The 23,025-nt window shown below is 41.0% G+C and overlaps 2 protein-coding genes across 2 annotated transcripts; one reads left to right on the top strand and one right to left on the bottom strand.

Moving 5' to 3' along the window:
- Positions 1–787: 787 nt before the first annotated feature.
- Positions 788–16,360, bottom strand: LOC118316690 (plakophilin-1). The gene is made up of 15 exons (XM_035644772.2): positions 15,927–16,360; positions 13,428–13,534; positions 9,081–9,266; positions 8,804–8,994; positions 8,530–8,671; positions 8,052–8,259; positions 7,189–7,357; positions 6,815–6,932; positions 5,168–5,335; positions 4,888–5,064; positions 4,327–4,480; positions 4,033–4,219; positions 3,093–3,177; positions 2,419–2,528; positions 788–2,168 (listed from the first exon to the last, which is right to left on the bottom strand). The coding sequence occupies exons 1-14, from the start codon at positions 16,108–16,110 to the stop codon at positions 2,454–2,456; spliced, it is 2,151 nt and encodes a 716-aa protein (XP_035500665.1). The 5' UTR covers positions 16,111–16,360; the 3' UTR covers positions 788–2,168; positions 2,419–2,453.
- Positions 16,361–20,754: 4,394 nt separating this feature from the next.
- LOC118316712 (trichohyalin-like) lies at positions 20,755–22,498 on the top strand. The gene is made up of 3 exons (XM_035644815.2): positions 20,755–20,900; positions 21,477–22,097; positions 22,197–22,498. The coding sequence occupies exons 1-3, from the start codon at positions 20,880–20,882 to the stop codon at positions 22,398–22,400; spliced, it is 846 nt and encodes a 281-aa protein (XP_035500708.1). The 5' UTR covers positions 20,755–20,879; the 3' UTR covers positions 22,401–22,498.
- Positions 22,499–23,025: the final 527 nt, after the last annotated feature.

The raw sequence follows: 23,025 nt of genomic DNA, 5'->3' as shown, positions 1-23,025 counted from the left end.
ATTGAATGGAACAGAGACAACATAGATTTGATTCAACTGTGTTAATGAAAAACAGACATTTGAAGAAGTTAACCATTAATTCCGTCAATAAAGAACAAACCTGCAGTTTCCCAGGAAACCAGTCAACTCTATCGGAAAGAAATAGGATAAAACAGTACACAGTACAAAAGCTATCCAAATCTAAACCATGCAGGAAACAGCAAAGTCATTTGAAGTATATTGTGAATAGTTTTGTGGGGGTAAAAAAAACATATTGGAATTCTGGGATTTAAAGCCTAATAAAAAACTTTTTGGCTTAAACTTGTCATGATGATGTTGAAACTGGTTGCAGTTTAATGACGATAGAAAAACAATACCATCTGTGCTTATATTGGTTCCCTACAAGCCTTGCGTATCCAATACAAGGAAGGACGAGAATAACATTCTCCAGGTATCCATCCCCAGCGATTAAATCGGAAGATGGTGGAACAGCCGAATTGACAAATAAAAAACTTAACCTGTTGACCCTCACACAAAATGTAGAAAATGGAGCTGTTTTCTTGTCGTCGGATATGTACGCACATAAAACCATGCTGGGATTGAAGCATCTTGAATTAATTAATTTCAAGGGTTAGGGTTAAAATTCAAGAAGGAAATTCAAGAAAGAAAATTGAGTTCAAGAAATGAACACATTCCAATTTCTTCTAACATGGCTATTGCTGCGTAAATTTCAATTACGCACACAGTACTAGTGTTATCACACTGGATTACTTGAGCTGGTCGCTGCAGAAAAGGCCACCAGTCACAATGTTGTCTGCCTATATTTTATTTATTCTACGTACAAACAGAGTGACAGGGGATTGTTCCAAAATATATGTCACACACATTTCTCCAAAGGTACATCCTAAGCAATACTGACGTGAATCTTTCCTGAGGCAAATGGACCTCGGCATGACCATGTGTCTCAAGCATTAAAACAGTCTACTGCAGTTAAGGGCACATCCTCTTCATTTTCTCCTTGGCGTTCGGTTGAACAAGATCAAAGAACATTAATAATTTAACTCATAGGGTTGTGTAAATTGCTCCAAATTTCTATACAAATTTCTCTACAGTGAATCAACGTGTGTGAGCAACATCTATGAATAGGTGTTAGTGGTACTATATTCCACTCAACCTGTCACAGGTTCTTTAGCGAGAAAAGCAAACGATAGTGAAAAAAAAACACAATACATAATAGTATTCATACATTTCAATCGGCAAGTCAATGACAAAGCAACGTAATAGAACAAGGCACTTACAAGTACTCAACCGTAAAGCAAGAGTTTGATTTGCGGTTCCGCTGGGATTCAGATTAGAAACTCGTTGCCAAATAGCCGGAGCGTAGCATGGCAGAAAGACTGGAAAAAGCAGGGGAACTGCTAGCCTTTCTCTGACTAGCGGCAACGTATTGTTCATTGAAGTCGCACAAAAACAGGTTCAGATTTTTTTTATATGGATAAAAAACAAGACATAACGTTTGTTAGTAATGTGCGCAGTTGCTGGTATCTGCATTTTGTTAACTTTGGACAATCAGGCTAGATGTTTCCCCCTGTCTTTGTGCTTTGTGGTATCAATCTTCTCAATCCACTCCCAGCAAGAAAGCAAATGTGTTTTCCAAGATAGCAAACTAATTATTTAACCATTTAGACCATGTTGGTGAAAGCTGCAAAGAGATGAAGTAACAAAAAAGTAAAATCTAGCACTGCTTTTGTATGAACAAATCCAAGTGCTATTTCTTTTCTGAACTGAGCAATTTCTCAGTCTTTGACATACTGCATGTATATTCAACATATTAAAACCATATTGCGCCTATAAACTTTAAAAAAAAAAGCAACTAAACAAAGACTGAACTCAAACACAAATACAACTAAAACAAAAAAATTATAATGTTGTTATCTTACTTTACACCTATGGAGCGCACTCTTTGGCTGGACAATGATTGCAACAGTATCACAAATACACACTACTTTTTGGTCTTTACATATTTTTTCCACATGATTTTCATTTTCAGTTGCTCAGTCCACAAGGCTCAAGGGATTGATCTTTAAAAATGTTGTCTTCATGTCTTATAACGTCGTCTGTCCACATCATCTGGCGTATTGTGTCTCGCAGGCTGTGAAAACTTGGGTGTTAGCACACGCACAAGTAACCTACCAAAAACACAAGATCAAGAGTAAGATCTTTCAGCAAGGATATTGTATGAATAATTTCACTCCTTGTTAGAAGGGTGTGGCCACAGCTGTGTCTAAACATGCCGGTTTCTGTGTGCAGGTATGCACATGAGCACAAAGGAAGAGAAGAGAGGCACAGAGAAAAGGGTTTTAACCCTGTTTGATACAATCTTCACTGAGCGTTTAAACCCTGACTACATGCACAGACAAAACATCCACATACTAATACCTCTCAGGCTGTGTGGTGCCGCTCGTCCATCCCACTCAGTCAATAATTTGCACAGACCTGTACACTGCTGTGGTGTTGTTGTTGACAAAAAGTGACTTGGACAACCCCAGCTGAGGAAGAAAAAGTGAAAAAGAAGTGAGTGAAGGGTGTCGCACAGATACAAGCACACTCGTACAACCCACCCTTGCACTTATTATGACAGAAAACACTCTTGCCAGCTCTACTTCTCTGCCACTTATTCTTAACATGTGTAACCATTGCTTATGACAAACACACTCATATACTCAAAGACACAAATTAAAAAATGCCTCATGTATTCTGTCTCTCCTCCTCTGACTCTCACTGTCCTGACCTTTCCTTCATCTCATGTCTAATTCCCATGTGTGACTCCTCCCGTAATAGACAGTGAGAACTGAAAACCAGTCTGCCAGGATTCCAGTGTGACTCTTTCTGTATTCACCGAACTCCTGGGTGTGGCACGAGGGAAGGGAAAGTGACTGTGCGCCAGAGGAGTGATAATAAACACCCACCCATTTCAGCGGGGCCCCACCGCTGCTTGTGCGAGGCAGCTCCGAGCTAAGTGCTACGACTGAGCTCAAACACAAATGCAATCGGTTCTTGGTTTTTTATCGCAGCCAGACAGACACTTTGCACACCACCTCTGTCTAATTTACCTTTTTCACAAAACCTTGTAAATTCTTCTCGTTCCATAAGTCGTAGAGCAGCAACGCGGCGGCTTTGCTGCCTTTGGGGAAAGCCCTGGGGCAGGGAAACAGAGGGCAGAGGTCATTATGAAAGAGCACAAGTCAGCACCGCGAGCTAAGCCAAAAGCAAAACAAGAGCAGGTAGAAAAAAACAAGAAAAAGTGAATATATTTTCAAGTTGCTCACTCGGCCGTGACGCCGAATTATGAAACAGAAACACATTTTCTCACTTAATCTAAGCTGTATCTTGACATGGAGACAGTTTTGGTTGGTTTTATTCAACCAAACTTTGGAGAGATGTGTCTTTGAGATTCCTGTAGTGATATAAATACAGTTTGTAGTGTAACTGTAGTGTTCACAGCAGTGACAAGATTTTTAAAAGATTAAACAGCATCGTTCCTCTCAGATACAATTTACAATTATCCACCGCAACAGGAAGATTTTTCTTTTATGGCTGTTGATATTTAAAAAATATATTGTGTGTGTCTCCTCCACTCCTCTCTCTCCAGGCTCCAACCTCTTCATTTCTCACGTTTGTGTTTAGTGGATCACATCTGGATGAGGGGATTAGCCTCACCTTAAAAACCAGAGGAGAGCTTCAGTTGGTGCCAGTTGGCCAGTTACCGCCAAAAGTGCTGTGTGTGTGTGTGTGTGTGTGTGTGTGTCTACGTAGCCCTGAGCTTTTGTGTACTGTGATCAGTAGGTTACAGTTGAACCTTGTTGAACATGAGGGTGGTGTTTTTGGTTTCTTATGGCATAAGATTTCAAAACTTAGGAAGATTTTTTTAAAAGCCAAGTGAGGCAAGACAAATTATTCATATGCTTTACGTGAGGAAACGAAGTGCATCTCAGTTTGTTTCAGCAAAGAAGGCTAAATCTCCCACACAGAGATGAATGAATAAAAACTCACCCATTCTCACTCAGGTCAGCTAGCGATGTCACCAGTTCATCATTGATGACCTTCTTGCTGACCTCAGTGTCCGCCATCATCAGATTCTGTGCTGTTGTGCATGCTGCTGCTATAGTGTCATCAGATTTTCCCATTTCCCGGGGGCCAGACGAGAGGAGGCTTGTCAGCTGAGGCAGAATCTGCTTTGCTACAGAGAAGACACACGCGAAACAAGAAATTTGTTTTTTTTTATAGACTAAAACAAGACTTACGTACCTACAAAAGACATTATCAACGTCTTGTGCTTCTTCTTACCAATGGTGGGCTGCACACCGCAGGTCCGACTCATGTTATTCAGCAGGGACATGCTGCTCTTCTGCAGGGCGCTGTTAGGTGACTTTAACAGATGGGAAATGTAAAGCGGAGCGCTTAGCTTCTGAACCAGAATCCTGCTCATGGCCATGGACCCCTGAAACAAGAAACAGCAGAACATAGATGGCCAGAAGGAGGAAAAAACATCAGTTGTATCTACTTCACTGTAGCAGTAGATATGTAACCTGTGTTTAAATTGTGAAATCAAGCCCCTTTGACTGTGTAATAATTCAACAGTTTCCTGTTTTCCCCTTTTCAAAGTTCTTCTTTCTTTCTTTCTCTAATTACCTCATAATCAAGGGAGACAAACCACCGCCCGTTCTCACAACATCAGTCAGTTGTTCTCGTGACTTGTGCTGTTGAGTCATTACTGCTACCACTCATTAAGGTCTTTACCACTGTGGCTCGTCTCCTCTCCCAATGCAATCCGGGATTATCCTGAATGTCTATTCACAAAACACACAGAGGGTAGCCAAGGCTAATAATTGTCTTCATCACACTCACCAGTCCCCCGCTGGATGTGAGGTTCTGCAGGGCACCACAGCAGGCCTCCTGGGTGCCATCTTTCTGGGACGAGCTCAGCAGAGACAGGTAGGTGTTCATAGTTTTGGGATTGCACAGCCACTTCACACCTGACGGGGCACCGTCCTCTGGCATTGTCCAATCCTCATCAAACAAAAACTGAGGAGAGAGGAAGATATGTGAATGGAAGTGGGGCTTGGATTAAAGGCCAGTAGTGAATTGGCCAACAATTACGGATGGAGGTGTTCTGGTTAATGCCCACCTGCTTTTGAGCCTTGCTGCTCTTGGGGCTGAAGCATCCAATTGGGGAACTTTTCTTACTCCCATCCTGGACCCCCACTTGAGGACAGTACGCGGAGAAGGCCTCAGGTTCCTCCATCTCCAGGTGATAGGTCAAGTTATGGAGGATGCACGCGCAGTTCTCCACAGACTGGAGGAGAGGATAGCAGAGTTTACTGCTGATCTTATCATCACCATTTTCACAGTACACTGAATTTCTCATTCTCTCTTTTTTATTCTCTCTTTTTCCCCATTATTACTATTGGTCACATCGTCACTGCAGATCTAGTTTCTGACTCCCCTGCCAGATTGATGCATATTTACAAATCTTTTTGAAGTTAAATATTAGCAAATAAAGAGATGCTTCGTTTGTCCAAGTTTCTAATTTGAAAAAATAAATAGAGTGACAAGCCATGCGCCCCCTCCATTTTTCATGAACAAATACTATTTGATAAAAGGAGACTTGTTTATTTGTTATTTGTCCTACTTATGGATCCAACAAAAAAAATACAAGCTCTGTGTAAGCAATTGCCAGTACAGGCATGTAATGAAGTACACACTTAACTTTCCACAAATGAGTAGGTACACATATAAGCAAACACTAAATATATATATATATAAATCGATGTAGGCGTGCGTGTACATGTGCTTGTGTTTGAGGATATTAAGCATCACGCATTCTGTGAGAGACATGTGACATGTTTTACAGGAAGTGCGAGTAAACTAGCACAGGCCAGAAAACCCGAAACCGCTGTGTGCTCACACATCACAACACAGCTACGTCTTTTGAGAGTAAAAGTGGACAAAAACAATCAGATCCTACATCCAATCTCTGTTGGTGTGTTCATGAGTTTCAATCAAATCAGCTGATGTATAATGTATTTGTAAAGTATATATTCTTTATTCAAGAGTTTTAGTGTCCTATTCTTTCTTTTTTGACATCCTGAAAGAGGATAATGTTCATGAAATATTTTCTATTTCCTCGACATGATCACTAAGTCACATTTCTGAAATATCCATTAGCCTTTTGCTGCACCTTTGCCGGGGTTTTAAACATTAGCATCATAATGTGTACTGCACTACGAGACCCGCACCAGGACACGGTGCTCCGTTAATGGATTCTCTGTCATGAATCCAGGCCAGTGGTTCAACTGTTAAATTAGTGATGTTTTAACTTCAAGTTCGTCTATAGGCACTTTACTAACAGAAATCAATACTCCTCTCACTGAAACCGATGATTATTTCCACAATAACTGATTGAATTGAAAATCTGAATACAATGAGAAATGCCGGTCACAATTTGTTCAAGAGGTCCAAGGTCAAAAAATTGCCTATTTTGTCCAATCAATGGTGGAAATTCCTAAGATTGTCCATTTACAGGGCTATAAAAAAACCATATCTATCAAATTGTGGACCAACACACATCTGGCATTAAAAACTTACTAACTCAATTATAAAAATAATTGCTCATTCATTTTTCTCTTCATTCATTTATAGATTAATTTTGTCAGCGTGGCTATTGAAGGAGCTTCAACGATGATACCGAAGTAATGATTGAGCTAAGGCCTGAGATGCAAAGCCCTCATATTTTAAGATGTATCTACAGATAGTAGTGGTTGATGGGTTGTACCTCGTCATCAGGGTTTTCCTCGGCCACACAGGACTGGACGTAACCTATGAGGGAGTTGATGAGGCCGTCGCATTTTCTCATCGCATGCCTCTCCCTGTGCTTGCCGCAGCTCAGGTTCCTGCACACATCATTCAGCCATTCATTAAATTCTGCCTGGAAGCTCTGACATGTCTGGAACATAATATCTTGCAGATTTTGCAGTATCTCGCACAATTACACCCTGTGATCAAACTTGATTATAGTGATCAGTCATGTGGTGAACTCAAGTTTCCAAAGCACATTTTTCCAGTGTAGGAATAGGAAGTTTTTCAACTCGGGTGTTGACAATCCTCCGTACAAAGGGTACAGACGGATTTTCAATCAAGTGTTCTCACCGCAGGCAACCCGTGGAGTTGTAGAAGACATCAGGGTGTATGTTGTTGTTAGTGCTGTTGTCGGACCAGCAGGTGAATGGCACAACCACGTTCTCAGTCAAGGCGGGCAGTGCGGTCGCTGTAAGTTCTTCCTTCAGCTCGTCGGAGGACGACAGGTTCCATAGCAGGCCTACATATTACGGGAAGAATTAAGTTGGTCGAAGGGCTTTATTCTTTATTGATTTTGTGAGACTCTATGATGATATATTTATAAAATATGATACTGTCTGTATTTAGCCTGTGTCATTGTTATTATTACTTGACTTATTTCTTCATTCTCCATTGAGTAAATGCAGGAACCATATACATAATGGAATCATGAAGACTCTCTTCTGGGAAAAGTTGGCTTTGAAGAAATACAAAGCAGGCTTGGTAGTTGTTTGTAGAGTAATCAGTTCCTGAAGAGAATATGAGGTCACACTCCCTCTGTATGTGTTATAGTCAAAGCTTCTCTGTTCTTTGTTTTGGTAATTGGCCCGGGCGCACATTCATGTTAGTGCACGTTTATAATGCAAGATGGCTCCGATCTGCAATCGCGTAAACCTGACATCAGGACATGGACGTGCACATTCTGCAGCTGCCCAGCACAGTGCTGTTTAACCAGAAACACCACGGCTACACTTTATACAGTCTGTGGGCTTCACACAGCACAGCATGCTCACTAGCTTTTAGCCAGCCAACTCAGGAGATAGTGGGCTTGCTGCCACCGGCAAGCTTTCATGCATCATCAAGCCTTCGTCTTCTTCCAAAACAGGCATGTTGTTAGGCACATGATCTTGGTCAGTGCACGTGAGATTTCTTCCTGCGGGTTTAGGCTTGCCTACCTGTGATTTGTTTCCGAGTCTCAGTAGAATCCGTCTCCTTTAGCAGCTGCAGTGCCTTGGCTATACCGCCACAGTGTTGAACCTCCAGCTTGTTGTCCAGGTTCTTGAACACCAGGTTCCTCAGGGCGCCAGCTGCGGCCTTGTTCACCCCAGGGTTGGTGCTCCGCAATATGGTCACCAGAGCGGGGATACCCCCTAGTTGGAAAACCTGCAACACAGAAATGCAAAGGGGGAAACGGGTGAGGCGTGGCAATACATCAACAACACCGTAAGTCACGAACACAACTTGTAGCCAAGTGCGATGGTGATAGCTTTCACCTCCCATTCCCTCAAGGCAGGTTACACAAAGGTCTTCACAGAGCATTCCACTGCTTGTATCTCTACAGCAGGCTAGAAAACAATCTTCACGCTGCGCTTGTTTGGAGGGGGTGTTTGTACAAGAGGTGTTTATTGTATATTTGTGTGCAAGTGCTTTGACCTCCTGTTTGGCGCTCTCCTCTTTGAAGGTGGTGTGTTGGATGAAGTTGGCTCCACACTGCTGGAAATTCTCCTCAGGGTGAGACAGGTACCCTACAGCCTCCTTCAGGGTCAGGTCTGACAGGTTGACCCCACTGCTCCCCCTGGACAAACACAAATGACATGTTTAATTATGTGATGTCACAAGGTCAATAAAGCCAAAGGGTTTTTAATGTAGGAATCATTTAAAGGATATTAGGTAAACATTTGAAAGATAGGGAGCCGGGTGAACTCACGCCGATTGCTGTAGGTCTTTCTTCGATGTTTTGATTGTCCCCATCTTGCCCTCAGTGTGGGCCGAGGGTGGCTGGACAATGCGTGTCTGGCTGCTGGTCATCTGAGTGCCGTTGGTCATGGAGTGGGTGCTGTGTCTATTCATTTGAGTCCGGAAGGTTTGCTGGCCATGGGCTTCCTGCCCTTTGGCCCTCTAAAGAAAGAGCAGTTCACTGTGTTGGTGGTACATTTTTAGGTAGTTCAATGACACTGCAGGATAAGTGAGTATGAATTGATCACCATGACAGATGCGGTGGGAGGAGAAAACTGAGAAACCAATGTAGGGTCACTGCGACTGGTCTTCAGGCCACCGAAACTCTGGGGCCAGTTGGGGGCTTTCATTCTGTGTTCCCATGCGCTCGAGGTGCTGTTATATCTTCCTCCGACGGTTTTAGAGGACAGAGTGCGACTCTTCTGAGCATTTATCTAAAAAAGAAAGAATGTGCAGCTCAGGACATTTGCTCACATAAAAACATTTCATTCAAGGTTCTCCAGAGGGAGATAGGATTTACACAGAACTTTACCCAGGTTAGATAGAAAAAATTCACTACACACATCGTCAGAAATCCACACCAACTGGTTGTGGAAAACTGTGGCTTAGAAGTAGCTTATTTGCTCAAACACTGTATAACCCTAAGGCTTCTCTCGGGAAACACTCCACATTAGAAAAAAACTAGGTAACCTACTTTCTGCAAGAACGGTTTTCAAAGGCATTGCCTGTTAACCGAGACAGAGGAATCCGACCTGAAGAAAAGCCTGCATACCTCTTTCTCCCTCTTTTTCCCCCCTTTCTTCTCACTTGTTGAGGGCAGTAGAATCACACAGTCATTGGATACTAACTCAAGCCGTGTGCATTATAACAGTGCTTGCACAGTTGAGCAGCTTCTCACAGAGGAGCTTTGTGTGTTCATGTCGACACAGCGTCCAGTAACGTTCACAATTCTGATGTCACTAATCAAACATAATCTCCTGTAATTACGTATTGATGTTATATCAATTACTTTGACCTTTGATTTTTTGGCTTTGTGTGTGTGTACAAAACAAACTATTCAAGCTTTGCCACAAAGTAACCAGGAAAAAAACATGCCTGAAGAAAACTGTCAGAACATGTCGTGGTGATGCTTGAACAGTAAGTCATTTCAACAATTTGTCTCCTATTAGTTTGGTTGCGTAAAATCAGACATTTCGTTAAGAGAAAAACCCTCCCAACTGGTCTTTGAACACACTGAATGCTAGTAAGGAGGGAAGTGTGCACCACTGAGATAAGGAAAGGAAAAATGTTCCCTTTTTCCTCACCCAAGAAATTATGAAAACCTACAATTTTGTCACAGTTAATCACTGCAGCCGACAAACCATAACCTAACTTTAACCTATTGGACAAGCCGTCCCCAATTAAATGGTTTTTAGTCTGAAATTTGTCCCTAAAATTATGACACACGCACGCACGCACGCGCACACACCCACACACACACACACACGCACACACACACACACTACATAACAATCCTACACACAAATACCAGCAAGTTATGATAATGGGTTAACTGTCTGTGCTTAATAGCTAGAAGTTTAGTTGTGCAGAGAGTTGATCCGCCTGGCTACTTAGATACCATCTGCACGCTCTAACAGCCACAGGGTGATGGAGGAGAGATCAGTCAACAGCATGCTTGACTAGAGCTGGCACTGGCTGCATGTTTACTCTCAAAGAGCAGCATGCTCCCTTCATTCATGTACAAAAGGACTGAGCCACCCCGGCCTTTCATGCGCCAGTGTCGGGGGACGCTAATCCTGCAGAGCAACACAGACAAACAGCAGGACGTTTCCAAAGCTGTTTCCGGACATGAACTGCAGAAAATGTCCGGGAATATTTGCAGCAGGAGATTGTCCGAGTCAGACAATATCTATTTTGTGCAGCGATTTGGGTTCATGCAGCCCCTCCGGAAATGTTCAGGAAAATGTCAAGACTTCAGTGAATGACTGAAAGCAGTGTATGATTGAAATGAGAATATATTTAAAATATACTTAAATACTGATATATTGTTATTGTTAGGATTTAGATGGGAAAGATGGAGTAAGATTGATGATTACTGAAATTATGGTGGAGCAATAGGAGGGAGGTAACCAAATGACACAGACATAACAAGCCTCTGGTAAAAACATCATCGACCCATCAAATATGGAACTTATTTTTGTCTATATTGAGAAACACAAAGCAATTTATGATTAAGGATCAAGCAATGTCAGCAACCCAAAATTGCAACACAACAAAGTATGACTGGATGGCTTGCAGATCTTACCATCATGGTAAATTTGAATTTGTATTGTATTGAGTACATACATTTTTCATGTAAGTGGTTGGACTTTCAAAAAACAGACACTTCTATCCATTGTAATTAATTAATAATAATTAATTGGATATTTACTAAATTTGTCGTGAAATGAATTGTTAGTCTAACATAACATCTCTGCCATAAATCTCCACAAAGTTTGAAATGTTCAGATTTCTGTCACATTGTCAGAAATGTCTAAAATTAAATTATAAGTTTATTATTGAGATCATATTTAAGGATGGTCTCGTAATGGACTACAATATATGGTGTTTCTACAGGTGTACCTAATAAAGTGGCCACTGTAAATCAATATTGAAAAGTGAACATGGGGAGAGACGTCACTGCTCTAGCCAAGAACTGGAGCACGGAGTTACCGGCTCAGCAATGTGTCGTTTACCGAGCGACTCAAGTGAATTTAATTAATTCCAAATAAATTTTTCCCGTGACATTTAGATGAGGCGACAGAATTGACACCCACATTATAAAAGAGGAGGTAGCGAGACGTATGCAGTGATGTGGTGATTATGAACCTTCATTTCCCAAAAATTCATCACCACACTCCCTAGACATGCCTCAACTCATCGTCACAAGGTTGGGTCGGGCTAAACCAGCTACAGTGCATATTTACACATGCACACACAGAACGCCACCGGTGAAGTCAACATTAATCTTCTGTGGAAATTGAGTTTGGGCCAGTATGAATGACTTGAACTCACCTCGACTCTTAGTGACAAGATGGAATGAAGGAATGAAAAATCTTACTCAAAAACAACGCTGCCAAAGTATGTTCTGCTAACTGTTAATTACATTTACACTGCAGCGTATGCGTGCACGCAAAGAGAAAAATCCCACCAGCATCCATGCAGACGAACAACACTCTATCTGAATGGTTTGATAAAAGGTGAATGCACACTAAAAACTCACTGGTTCAGAGTTTGAGCTGTGGCAAGACACTCAATCTAACCACCGAATAAAAGGCCGATGATCTAACCAGCAGAACCATGTGGCAACACCACCAGTTTATGGAAAACATCTGCTCTTGCTTAGCATCACTATGGATTCTTCGATTTAAGTCCTTTGTTGACTGAAGTCATAAATCACTCGCTATTGAGTAAAACCGAACAACTGGCGTTCACACTGACTTATTAAAACCTATTTTTAAACTCCCTGGAAAAATAAACTCCTCACAAATGAGTTTCAGAATTAAATATAGAAGAGATTTTGGTATGTGTGAGATTTTAACTTCAGGAAGTGTATCTTTATAGGACCATATCTGCAGTTACCCTAGCTTAGGTTAGCTGAGTAAGAAGACTGGAAACAAGGGGAAACAACCCGCCTGGCTTTGTCCAGAAGTAACAAACATATGTGCCAGACAATACTTGTCTTCCTGGTGACTGCACTGGTTGCCTGAAGTCACTGCGCCCAACCAAGAAATAGTCCCGCTCATAACCAGAACGTGTCATTTTTAACACTTGGGTCTTTACATAAATTCCCCAAACAAAATATGATGTGTTCATCTAGTTGTGTTTAATTTTGTTAAATTTCAAGTCTTCATGTGAAGTGAACAACAAAAAAACTATAACAAAGGTGCATTCTGACCGAACACGAAACGAATTTGTCGCGTGGTGAGATCACATACAAAGTCAATGCCAAGACGCGAAAAGACGCACATTTCAGTCATTTGCTTCACCTGCTGAAGTTGAAACATTTGAACTTGCAATGTCGCAAAAGCCAATCAGCGTTGAGATTCTCCCGACGTCACTGATGTCTGCATCCAACGTCTTGCCGTTGTATCAGAAATGGAGGACAACATTTTTTTCTTTACACGCGTTAATAACACAAGAACACGCGAATGATCCTGTGGTCAAACACGCACAAGTAATGTGACATGAAAATCTGCTTTGCGTTTGGTCTGAACGCTCCGTAAGTTATATTATCTTCATTTGGTTATACACTTGTTAGTTTGCTTTAAGATGCTTGATATGCATTAAAGCACAACACACAACTTTAGTATGGACAAAAATGAATGCAGGTATAACATATTTATGACATGTTTATGGAGATGGATTACTGAATGCAACATGTTTCATTTCATATGTAATACATCAACTGAAACAAATGGCTTGCCCAGTAATGTGAAGTATCTGTGAACCACTGACTTGGTCTATTAATGTGGAGTCTGTGAAAGGGAGACGGATTTGTGCTCTGATTATCTCGACAATAACACGCGGTGTCGTTACATGAGAGAGACAATTACCGTTTTGCTGTAGCCTGCTACCATGGATTTGCTGCGGCTGAAGTTGTCATTTGTTTTGGATGGAGAAAACTTGAACGATCCAAACTCAGAAAATGTCGGAGTCTGGCCTGTTGAAAGAGGAGACGTGTGAGAAACGCTGAAACAAACAACAGAGAGACACAGAGAGATGAAGAATGCAAGATAAGAACTCAGAGAGGAACATTTGATTTTTATAATCAAAACATTACTAGGGTTAGTATCACAAATCTCCAGTGAGCATGAGTGTTTAGAACTTGGTTTCCTAATGTGGGCATCAGGTTTTCCTCACATTGATAATTTGTCAAATTGACAATGTATGTTCATTACTTTTGCTATTCATTGTTTTGAGCAGTATATCACTATGTGTGTTATATCATCCACGTGTTTTTGGTTATTTCTGCTTCCCAAAGACTTGCACCAGCACAGCTGAATTCTCCCCTTTAAAATGTTTGTAACTTCCTTACATTAAAAAAATTAAATAAATAGCAACCCATTTAAAATTCAAAGTGGCTCTTTATCACAAGCAGAGAAATCAGACTGACTCAGGTTTGTCATTGGACAAATAGTCTGTTTCCGTAGTTTATGTTATACAAAGAGAACTGTATCATCTCTTAAAACAAGTAATTCACTAATTGATATTCAATTGGACAATTAAAAAGGGGTTTGTAACAAGACTGCACACATGTATGGATACATAGTTAAATGAATATTAATTAAATGTTCAATACTTCAATCTAAAATATCTGGAAATCTTTAAGACTATAGCCAAATCCACAGATACATTTCAGTGGTATTTAAAAGGATCACTTAAAGGTGTTTTTTTTTCAAAAAAAATTACAATTTGATTAATCATTTTCTGTACTTTTAATTTCATAAATTTGATGAGTCAAAAGTTGTATCGTAATCTGATAATGTGGTTGAGTGTTTATTTTGATCCATTGACTGGTGGACTGATTTATTAATTTGTAACGTCATTGATCAAAGGATTTTGTCAGATTAAATACCGATGATGGCATAGGTCAATAATTTGGATGAAATAATTTGCCTGTAAAGTCATTATTCAATTCAATGTCAAAACATTTATGACAGGTTGAGCTTTCAATATGCATGTCTGCCAGTCAGTCATGCATATCACAGGCTTTAAAACTGTCACGCATGTCTGCCATTCCTAAATTTTGTAGTTGAGGGTAATTTGGTTGACCTGCCCAAATAAACCTAATAGGACAGAAAAGGACCTGGGCGTTAAAGTGAAAATCCCCAGTGGTTAGTGTCTAACTAACATTATCATCTTTGCTGTTAAAACAACTTTTTTGGACAAAGTAATGAATTAAACATTACAGCACGAGTCTCTTAAGAGTATAGCAGGATAACCTCAGGGGTGCGTGCCACGCTTACATTGTAGACGTCTTTGGTATTTAAGTATTGAGGTCTTGAGCTTATACTCTCAGACTTGGCTTTGTCTTCGGAGCGATCAGTTTGACAGAATGACAAATAGATGCTTAAAAATGAAACTAATTTAAATTTTAATTGTAAAGAATTCAATTCAATACTATTTCCCAATAGCTGGTTTGGCTGTATGCCTCTGATGTGTGCTACATTTTTCTGTCCGTGGCATAGATTGCAGTCAATTTGGGGGTGGGGGCGGAACAAAAACATCTTTAAACACGCCAGCGGTGTACTCATCATGCATGCCACACATTTTCACAATCACTTAGGCCTTGACATTGACAAGACAATCGCAGACATTGCAGATTATTAACTGCTGGGAGTATATGCACTGTCTCTCAACTCAAGAGGAGGAGCTGCACACATTTCACCAGACAAAAATGTGTCGGTGGATCCTCTTAATGTCTCCTGCAGTAATGCATGCAAGGGCTTTTGTAAGGGCCATGGGCCGTATTCCTCACTGACGGAGCGATACCTCTCTGACGACTCGGTCTGGATACGTTTTCTGCTGTACTGTAAATACAGGGGAGGTGTGTGTGTGTGTGTGTGTGTGTGTGTGTGTGTGTGTGTGTGTGTGTTGCTTCTCAGAGATCACAGATAACAAATCTCACTTTGTTGCTCAACAGCCAACCACGGATCACATTTCACACCGGTGCTGTGGCCTGTATTATTCGGACTACAGTGTATTTTGGCTCCTCGCCTGTCACTCTGTTTTTCCCCGGGGCATCACTGTCTCACACTAGACTATGTGGACTAGAAATGGCAAATTTTTTAATTCCCAGTTTTAGTCAACAGAAATCATGTTTGCACTGCTCTGTTTCGACCTGGTTAGTCGGCCACTGCCATTTCTGGAGACCTCCAGTGACGCATGTGGAATCGGATAGCTGGTTCACAAGTGTAACAGTAAGTATATTAGGATAAATGACAAATCAGAATCAGAATCAGAATCAGAATCAGAAAAAATAAGGCGGTCACAACGAAATCTATATTGTGCGTATAGTGTCTCAACGGTGTTAAGGTTTGTTTTTTCCATACTTGTAGGTGATGGAGACAGTTGGCCGTTCTTCCAGCTTTTGGATTTGCCCCTCTTGATGGTGTGCACTTGATCCAGCACGCGCTGCTGTCCCGAGCGCAGCTTGCTGTCAGAGGGCAGCGCGAGCGACGTGTCCTCCACGCAGCCGATGGTCATCGCCGATCGCAGCGGCTCCGGAGCCATCATCTTCCCAGGTCGGTGCCCCTTTTCCCCGTGGAAGGATCGATTAAAGCCCGTCTCCCAAATAGCACGTGAAATAAGTTCAGGCCCGGGGCGGGAGCGCGGCTCTGTTCCGCGCGATGAAGGCGGCGGTTGAGCAAAGTATGCAGGTCGACAATGTTCCCAGAGTAGAGCGGCTGTGAGCTCCACCCATCCCGGGACCGCGCCCCGCCGAGGTAGGGTAACAGAGGAGTTCACATGCCGGTAGGAGGTGAAGGGAGGGGCCGGCGCAGACACTGTTGCAACAGCAGATTAACACCGGGTTCCCCTCAGCCAGCAGCAACTGTTGTGTCTGAGTGGAATGTCTGGTCCTTTCACTTAAAGATACAGATAGACAATGGCAGTATAGATATATGACGATAAACAGTCTGCAACACAATGACAGAAATAATATTCCCTCTTTCCACCCACCTCTCCCCCGTTTCTCTCCTCTGGCGCCAACCGGTCGAGGCAGGTGTCCGCCTACAACACAGTCCGGTTCTATATATATATATATATATATATACATAAGCTCTTATTCATTGCAGGATTGTATTTGCAAAAGAGCACATAATGTAAAGGATGCAATACTTTCAAATTAATGCATATAAGAATTAAATTCACCTCAACTAGCTACATCATTAAAATGTTGGATAGAGATCAAACGACCAAAATGCTCCCTGTATAACCAGATTGTTTTGGCCAAGTTTCCGCAAGGTGACATTTTCCCACCACACCCTTCACCTACACTTTGCCAAAGTAATGAACACGTCATTTGATATCTGTGTCTTCAGATTCTTTAACTTTGTCCTTCGTTATTTTTTTCTCTCTCCTTTTTCTTCCAGTCTTTGTCCTTCTCCTTGTTCTGATAAAATCAGCTGTGAATCAATGAGTGAAATTTAATTATATTACATCAGCAAAGTAAAAGATACAGAAAAATTATGAAAATTACTCATTGGAAGGTGTGAAGTTTTAATCAACTTTACCTCTAACACAAGGCTTTTTGCACGGACATCAGACATCATTTGCTACCACACATTTCAGAGAGCCATTTTGTGAAGGTAAGACCTGTTTAATTATTGTTACTTAACAATTTATGACCACATTTCGGTAGCAGTTGAACATGGTCAACTGCTGTTCATGCTGTTCATGCTCTTGCTGGTGTTGTGCTAAAAGAATCCCAAATCCAACAAGGCTCTGTTAGCCTGTTCGCCGGCAGTTTGAGCTCTTGTTAGTTTCCTCAACTTCACTCCGTAGCTACACCAGACAGCTACTCACGTCTACTCACGTCTACTCACCTCGTTACTTCCGGAGTCGCGGAGTGATACGGACCTGTGCAAACTGATTCGACGCCATAGTCGTGGTATACGCTCAATATACCATGACTATGAACCAATCAGATCGCTTGATTTGAGCTACCCGCTTTATAAGATTTAGTAAGACAGAGTGAAAAGTTTTTGGGATTCATGTTTTACAACACTGGAACATATCTTTGCATTGACCGTTGCATTTCACATTATACTTATATGGTCAATGCATATTTTGTGTTAACTTATTTATCATGGACATGTATTGGTATGGACAATTGTTAAGCACCATTAAGAGAGAATATATTCGAATAATGAATGATTAATTATATAACTATCTGCATTATAAGTTTTCCAAAACTGTTAACATATGTTCTGATACCTGAGTAACAAATTTCATCATATGTGGTCAGGCAGGTCTAAAGTCTTTGTTTGTTTAGTTACTTCTCCTGTGTTTCATGTACAGCACGTGTACAATATGATTTATCCAATTAAATCTAATCTGATTTTGCTTTCCGGGTGCTGAGCAAGTTCAGCATTCGGTGTTTGATGGTCTATCTTGGAGAATTTACAGATCAACTGTTAAAAGAGTATGATGTTAGTTGCAGTACATGTTAAAATACAAATAAGGTGATCTCTCTCTCTCTCTCCCTCCCTCCCATCTTTGATGTCTTGATTAAGGTCAAGGTCAAATCACAAAATACATCCATGCATATGTTATTATTCTGCCTCTGAACTGTGGAGGACATTATTGCTCTGTAAGACTTACGGGTTTTCTTTGGACTTGTTTGTGTTTTAACTCTAAGTTTCAAATTTTATTTTGGAATTCATTTTCTGTTCTCCTGTGTCTTGTTTCCTTGTGATTGTCTAAACTTTTTCCTAATGTGTTTCACTCTCACTGTGTGTTCAATCATCCCTGCTTTCGTGTGTAGTTCATCTGGTTAGTTTTGTCTCCTGTTATGTCTGCTCTGTTTTTTGATTTTGCTCTGTATTATGATTTGTTGATGAGCTGATCCTTTTACTTACCTGGCATGAAAGTAGGCTTTTCTCATACATTATCAGATTTTTCTGAAACACTGACTTAAAAGGGGAGTTATTCTCCAAGGTTTGGAAGCAATTTGGGAGATGTTCAATTAAGACTTTGTCCTTTGTTGTGTAGTCTGAAATACAATCTTCTTGCCATTCCAGGATGCTGATGAAGACAGTGTGTCACAGGACATGGCCTCACAACGGCTGAAAATCTACAGCATCAAGACATCGGAGGGTCCCGGGGACACTGGCATCGTGTTAGATGGCGTCACAGTGTTGACTGCACTGGGGAACTTTGCAACAGCTTGCACAATGCTCGTTGGGTCGGCATATGCAGTGACTCTTGCATATCCCAAGGAACTGAGGTATACATTTGAGTTCTTCCAGAAACTCCTCCTCGAGCTGGATTGCGCAAAGCTGACACCTAAAGTAACAGCCTCAAAAACAAGCTGTTGGCTTAACACAACAGATGAGTTTGGAGATTCCTCAAGCACTTTTTAAAGCTTGCACAGGAAAAAAAACACGTGCCTGAACTTTGAGGCTGAAACTTCCTGACAATGTTTTATGTTGTAGATGGGCTGTACATTCATATTTGTTTACCATTTCAATTGTTCATGGAAAGTTATTATCATTACTTAAACATATGCGCTGAACAAGTGCTTGCATATGGGTTCGGAGATTCTGCACTTTGAGGCTGAAATGTCCAACACCGAACAGTTCGGTGTTGGAGATGTTCCAGTTAAAAACTGTTTTATACTGCAAATGGGCTGTACATTTATATTTGTGTACCATTTAAATTCTTATTTGCACTTGCATTTTGGAAGGTACACTGAAAGTTTTATTTTTTTAATATTTTTTAATTTTTTATGTTTTGTCGATTCACTTGCAGTCTGAGGATATGTCTGCCATTAATATTGAGTTTGTATTCCACTGACTGTTCAAGTGTATTAGTAGGAAAAATGCACATCAGTGCAAAGTTATTATCGTTACTGAAACATTTGGGCTGAATGTGTTTTACAAGTTTTGCAAATAAATGTGAAGCTACTGTTAATTTTTTTGTATGGTGATTTGTTGACACAATTTACTTAAACAAGGCATGTTTTGACTGGATTATTCATAGAAAAATGATGGCAACAAAGTGACATTCAATATTATTGAATAGATTTAATGTGCTTTGGTACCACTTAAAACTTGAATTTAAACAATTAATTTATGTACAGATAAATAAGAGTAACAGTGTTAATGTGTAGAATTAAGTCATATTGTGATAAAATGTGAGTTGATATCATTTATTTTAATGAGTGAATCCAAATATTTTTTATCCCAATAATTAATAAATATAAATACATTTCACCAAGATACTTAAAAAAATATAAATTAATTTAACCAAGATAATTAATAAATATAAATTAATTCCATCCATATATTTAGTAAATACTAATTAAATTCCCCAGACACTTGGTGAATCTAAATAAACTTAGCTTAGATAATTAGTAAATATAACCCAGTGTTGCCAGAGGAATTGATTTGGATTTACTTGCAATTTTGGGCTATACAACCTATCATTTGGATTCATCAGATCGGGCAGCTTTGTGCTTTCCGTTCTTTTGGCGAGGATCCCAGTTGGCTCACACCACTTGAGAATCATCCCTCTTCTTTTGCTGCTTTTTTCATCAAAAGGCTTCGCTGTGGCAGGAATATGTGGAATATAGCATTCAAACTGTCGACTCTGTCTCCACACGAGAAAGAGGTGAAGCCTCCTCCAGCCGGTGTCAGATGGGATTGGCTCCATAGGTTGATTCGTTTTGCGGGATCCTGCAAAAAAACAAGCAGATAAAAAAAAAGAACAAAAGACGTTGATGAAAACCTCCCTGACGGGGGGAATGATAAAAGGCAGAAGTAACGAAGTTGTTTTTAAAACATGCTCATTTTCATTTTTGATGAATTGCTGCAGCAAGCCGGCGATAGTCCGTTAAAAATTCGAGAGGAAAAATGTAACCACCTTTTATAGTGGATTGTTTTTTGTCATGCAAAAATACCAAATATACTGTCTCGGCCTAAATGTTGATATTTGATGCAACTCTTTGTCACATGACAGTCAACTGTTGATCAGACAACATTAACTACAGAGTGTTTTGTCTGAAAACAAATCATCTGCAGGCCAGGACAATAGGATAAAGTCCCAGACGGACCTTTTGTAATACATTGGTACTTAAAGTCTGTGTAACTTCACTGCCATGTTGGGTGACATACGTGCTCACCGTGTTCCCAGTACCAAGCCAACGGCTTTAATGAGGCCGAACTGTGATCTTTTCCACGTCACGCCGCCTTCACAGGCAGTTCGAATGTTTCCTCTGATTCTGGACCAGTTGCGCCTCATCAGTCGGTCCCACCTCGACCTGCGACCCAACTGCAGCCGCGATGAGGAGCTCAAGAGCCGAGGTAAGAGTCTGCAGAGGAGATCATGACGTTATTCCTCCAGCCCGGATTTCAGGTCGCTTGGATGAAAATGTTGCTGTAGCTCATTGTGTACACAACTCTGATTGGGAAGAGGCTGAGTGATGGAAAACGACAGTCCGAATCTGTGAATAGCATTCCACCACTACACAAGTCTTTAATTATGCTGCTGCTGTTTAGGATATTTCACTTTACTATTGATACAGAGCGACAGGCCGATTTTGAACTTCTAAAATGACACATTAGGACTTTATCCTCGTACTTTTATGACATTTTTTCTCCCAAAATTATGACTTAATACTTGTGTCATTACAGGTTTTTTTCTCCTAAAATGATGACTCTATACTGGTAAAATGAATTGACTATACTCGTATGATGACGACTTTCATCTTGAAATCTAAGATTTGTTTTCCCCCTCCAAGTGGCCCGTCTCTGTCGTAAATAGCAGATGTAGACTATTTTATTTCAGCTCTGTAATTCAAATACAAAGGCGAAGAGCTCCTGTCGTCTTTTCTAGAGGCAGGATGGGGTTTGCGATGTTACCCGCTATTTGTATTTCAGTCACCGGGACAAGTTCAAATGTTCGCTGGAGATCCAGCCCAGCATTGTGTGAGCGCTCCCAGCAAGGAGAGCCTCTGCCGGGTGATCAACAGCTTCAAGGGGGAGAACCAGGAGCTGGCAGCGCTAAACGCCGAATGGAAAAAGGAGCTGGACAGCAAGAGCATCAAATGGGAGTTTGAGAGAACAAACCTAATAGAGGGCAGAATCTACGGTCTTCAAACTGCAAAAGAAAACATGGACAGCCTGGCCGAGGCCTTGGAGGAGTCGAGAGCCAGAGTGAGAGGGAGAGAGACCAGGCTCAAAGACATGGCCTCGACCTTCAGGGCAAAGGAAGAGGACATCACCTGCGCAAGGGGGAGTCTGCAGAGGCGGGAGGCTGAAACCCAGACGCTCGAAGCCAAGATCCTCCAGAACGAAAGTGTCTGGCAGGTCAGAATGAGCGTTCTGGAGGACAGCCTCACGACCGAGCGCGAGGTCAGCATACATAGAATGGAGGAGCTGCAGCAAGCGCTCAGAGGCAAGAATGAGAAGATGCTGACAGAGCAGCAGGACTGGCTCAGCCAGGTGACCAGGATGGAGGAGGAGATCAAGCTCCTCATCCAGGAGAACAAGGAGCTCCAGGTAAACATCCCATCATCAGCCTCTTTGGACGTTTGATTCAGATTCAGACTTGGAAAGGGAAAAATACTGAAACGCATTATGATGTCTCTGTCTCTTCAGGAACTCGCACTGATGTCAAATAAAGACAAGGTGAGGATCAAGAAGCAGGAGAAGAAATCAAAGGAGGCGGCAGAGAAGAGGCTGAAGGAGGAGAGGAGAGCGAGGGAGGAGCAGGGGAAGAAGGAGAAATTGGAAAGAGAGGAGGAGGAGAAGAGGAAAAGGAAGGAGATCAAGAAGAGAGGGGAGGAAAGGAGAAACAAGTAAACATCACCCTTTACCCTCTATTACCCCTCCCCTCCCTCACCCCCAGTCCTAACCTTCCACCCCTTTTGAAAAATAAATAAAACATGATTTCACACTTATCAGCCTGCGTTTGTCCTTGTGATACAGCAACGGTATCAAATATGCCTGCTTACAAGGTTTCAGATATTTATCTTATCCAACTTACTGTAAAGTGGAGATGATTCTTCATTTCTATCTTAATACAATATCAAGAAATATGTAGATTTATATTTATATTAATAAAATTAAGTAAAACATTTTTTTTTTTTTAATGATTCATCCTTTTGATTGTTTTCTACAGGAGCATAAACATAAAATGTAATTCATGACCAAATCCACGACGACAAAAATACGTGCAGTAAACAAAAATAAGATCAAAACCAAACATAAAATATCCCAAAAATATAAAAGAAATTTTCTATATAAAATTATAAAAATTAGAAGTGATGCACAGAAAGACTTGGGACACAGCTCACAATATACAGCATTCCTTGGCCGCTGGTCGTTTAACAAAAATTACAGTTATCCCCATTCATCATATGTGTGTGCGTGTGTGTGTTTATGACAATGTACAGTTAGTCTGAGCTGGTGCTGTTAAATTCGCTGC

Source organism: Scophthalmus maximus, chromosome 3 (genome assembly GCF_022379125.1).
Source record: "Scophthalmus maximus strain ysfricsl-2021 chromosome 3, ASM2237912v1, whole genome shotgun sequence".
Lineage (NCBI taxonomy): Eukaryota > Metazoa > Chordata > Actinopteri > Pleuronectiformes > Scophthalmidae > Scophthalmus > Scophthalmus maximus.
The sequence above is the reverse complement of the archived record's forward strand: the minus strand, read 5'-3'. Positions and strand labels throughout refer to the sequence as shown.

Bases quoted from the DNA above. Each gene is read 5' to 3' on its own strand.
- LOC118316690 (XM_035644772.2), bottom strand. From the start codon at position 16,110: ATGATGGCTCCGGAGCCGCTGCGATCGGCGATGACCATCGGCTGCGTG. The intron at 8,260-8,529 runs GTCAAAGCACTT...TCTGTGTTGCAG, and splicing joins AGGAGAGCGCCAAACAGGAG to GTTTTCCAACTAGGGGGTAT. The intron at 5,336-6,814 runs GTACAACCCATC...CCTCTCCTCCAG, and splicing joins AGGAAAACCCTGATGACGAG to TCTGTGGAGAACTGCGCGTG.
- LOC118316712 (XM_035644815.2), top strand. From the start codon at position 20,880: ATGAGGAGCTCAAGAGCCGAG. The intron at 20,901-21,476 runs GTAAGAGTCTGC...TTTGTATTTCAG, and splicing joins TGAGGAGCTCAAGAGCCGAG to TCACCGGGACAAGTTCAAAT. The intron at 22,098-22,196 runs GTAAACATCCCA...CTGTCTCTTCAG, and splicing joins AGGAGAACAAGGAGCTCCAG to GAACTCGCACTGATGTCAAA.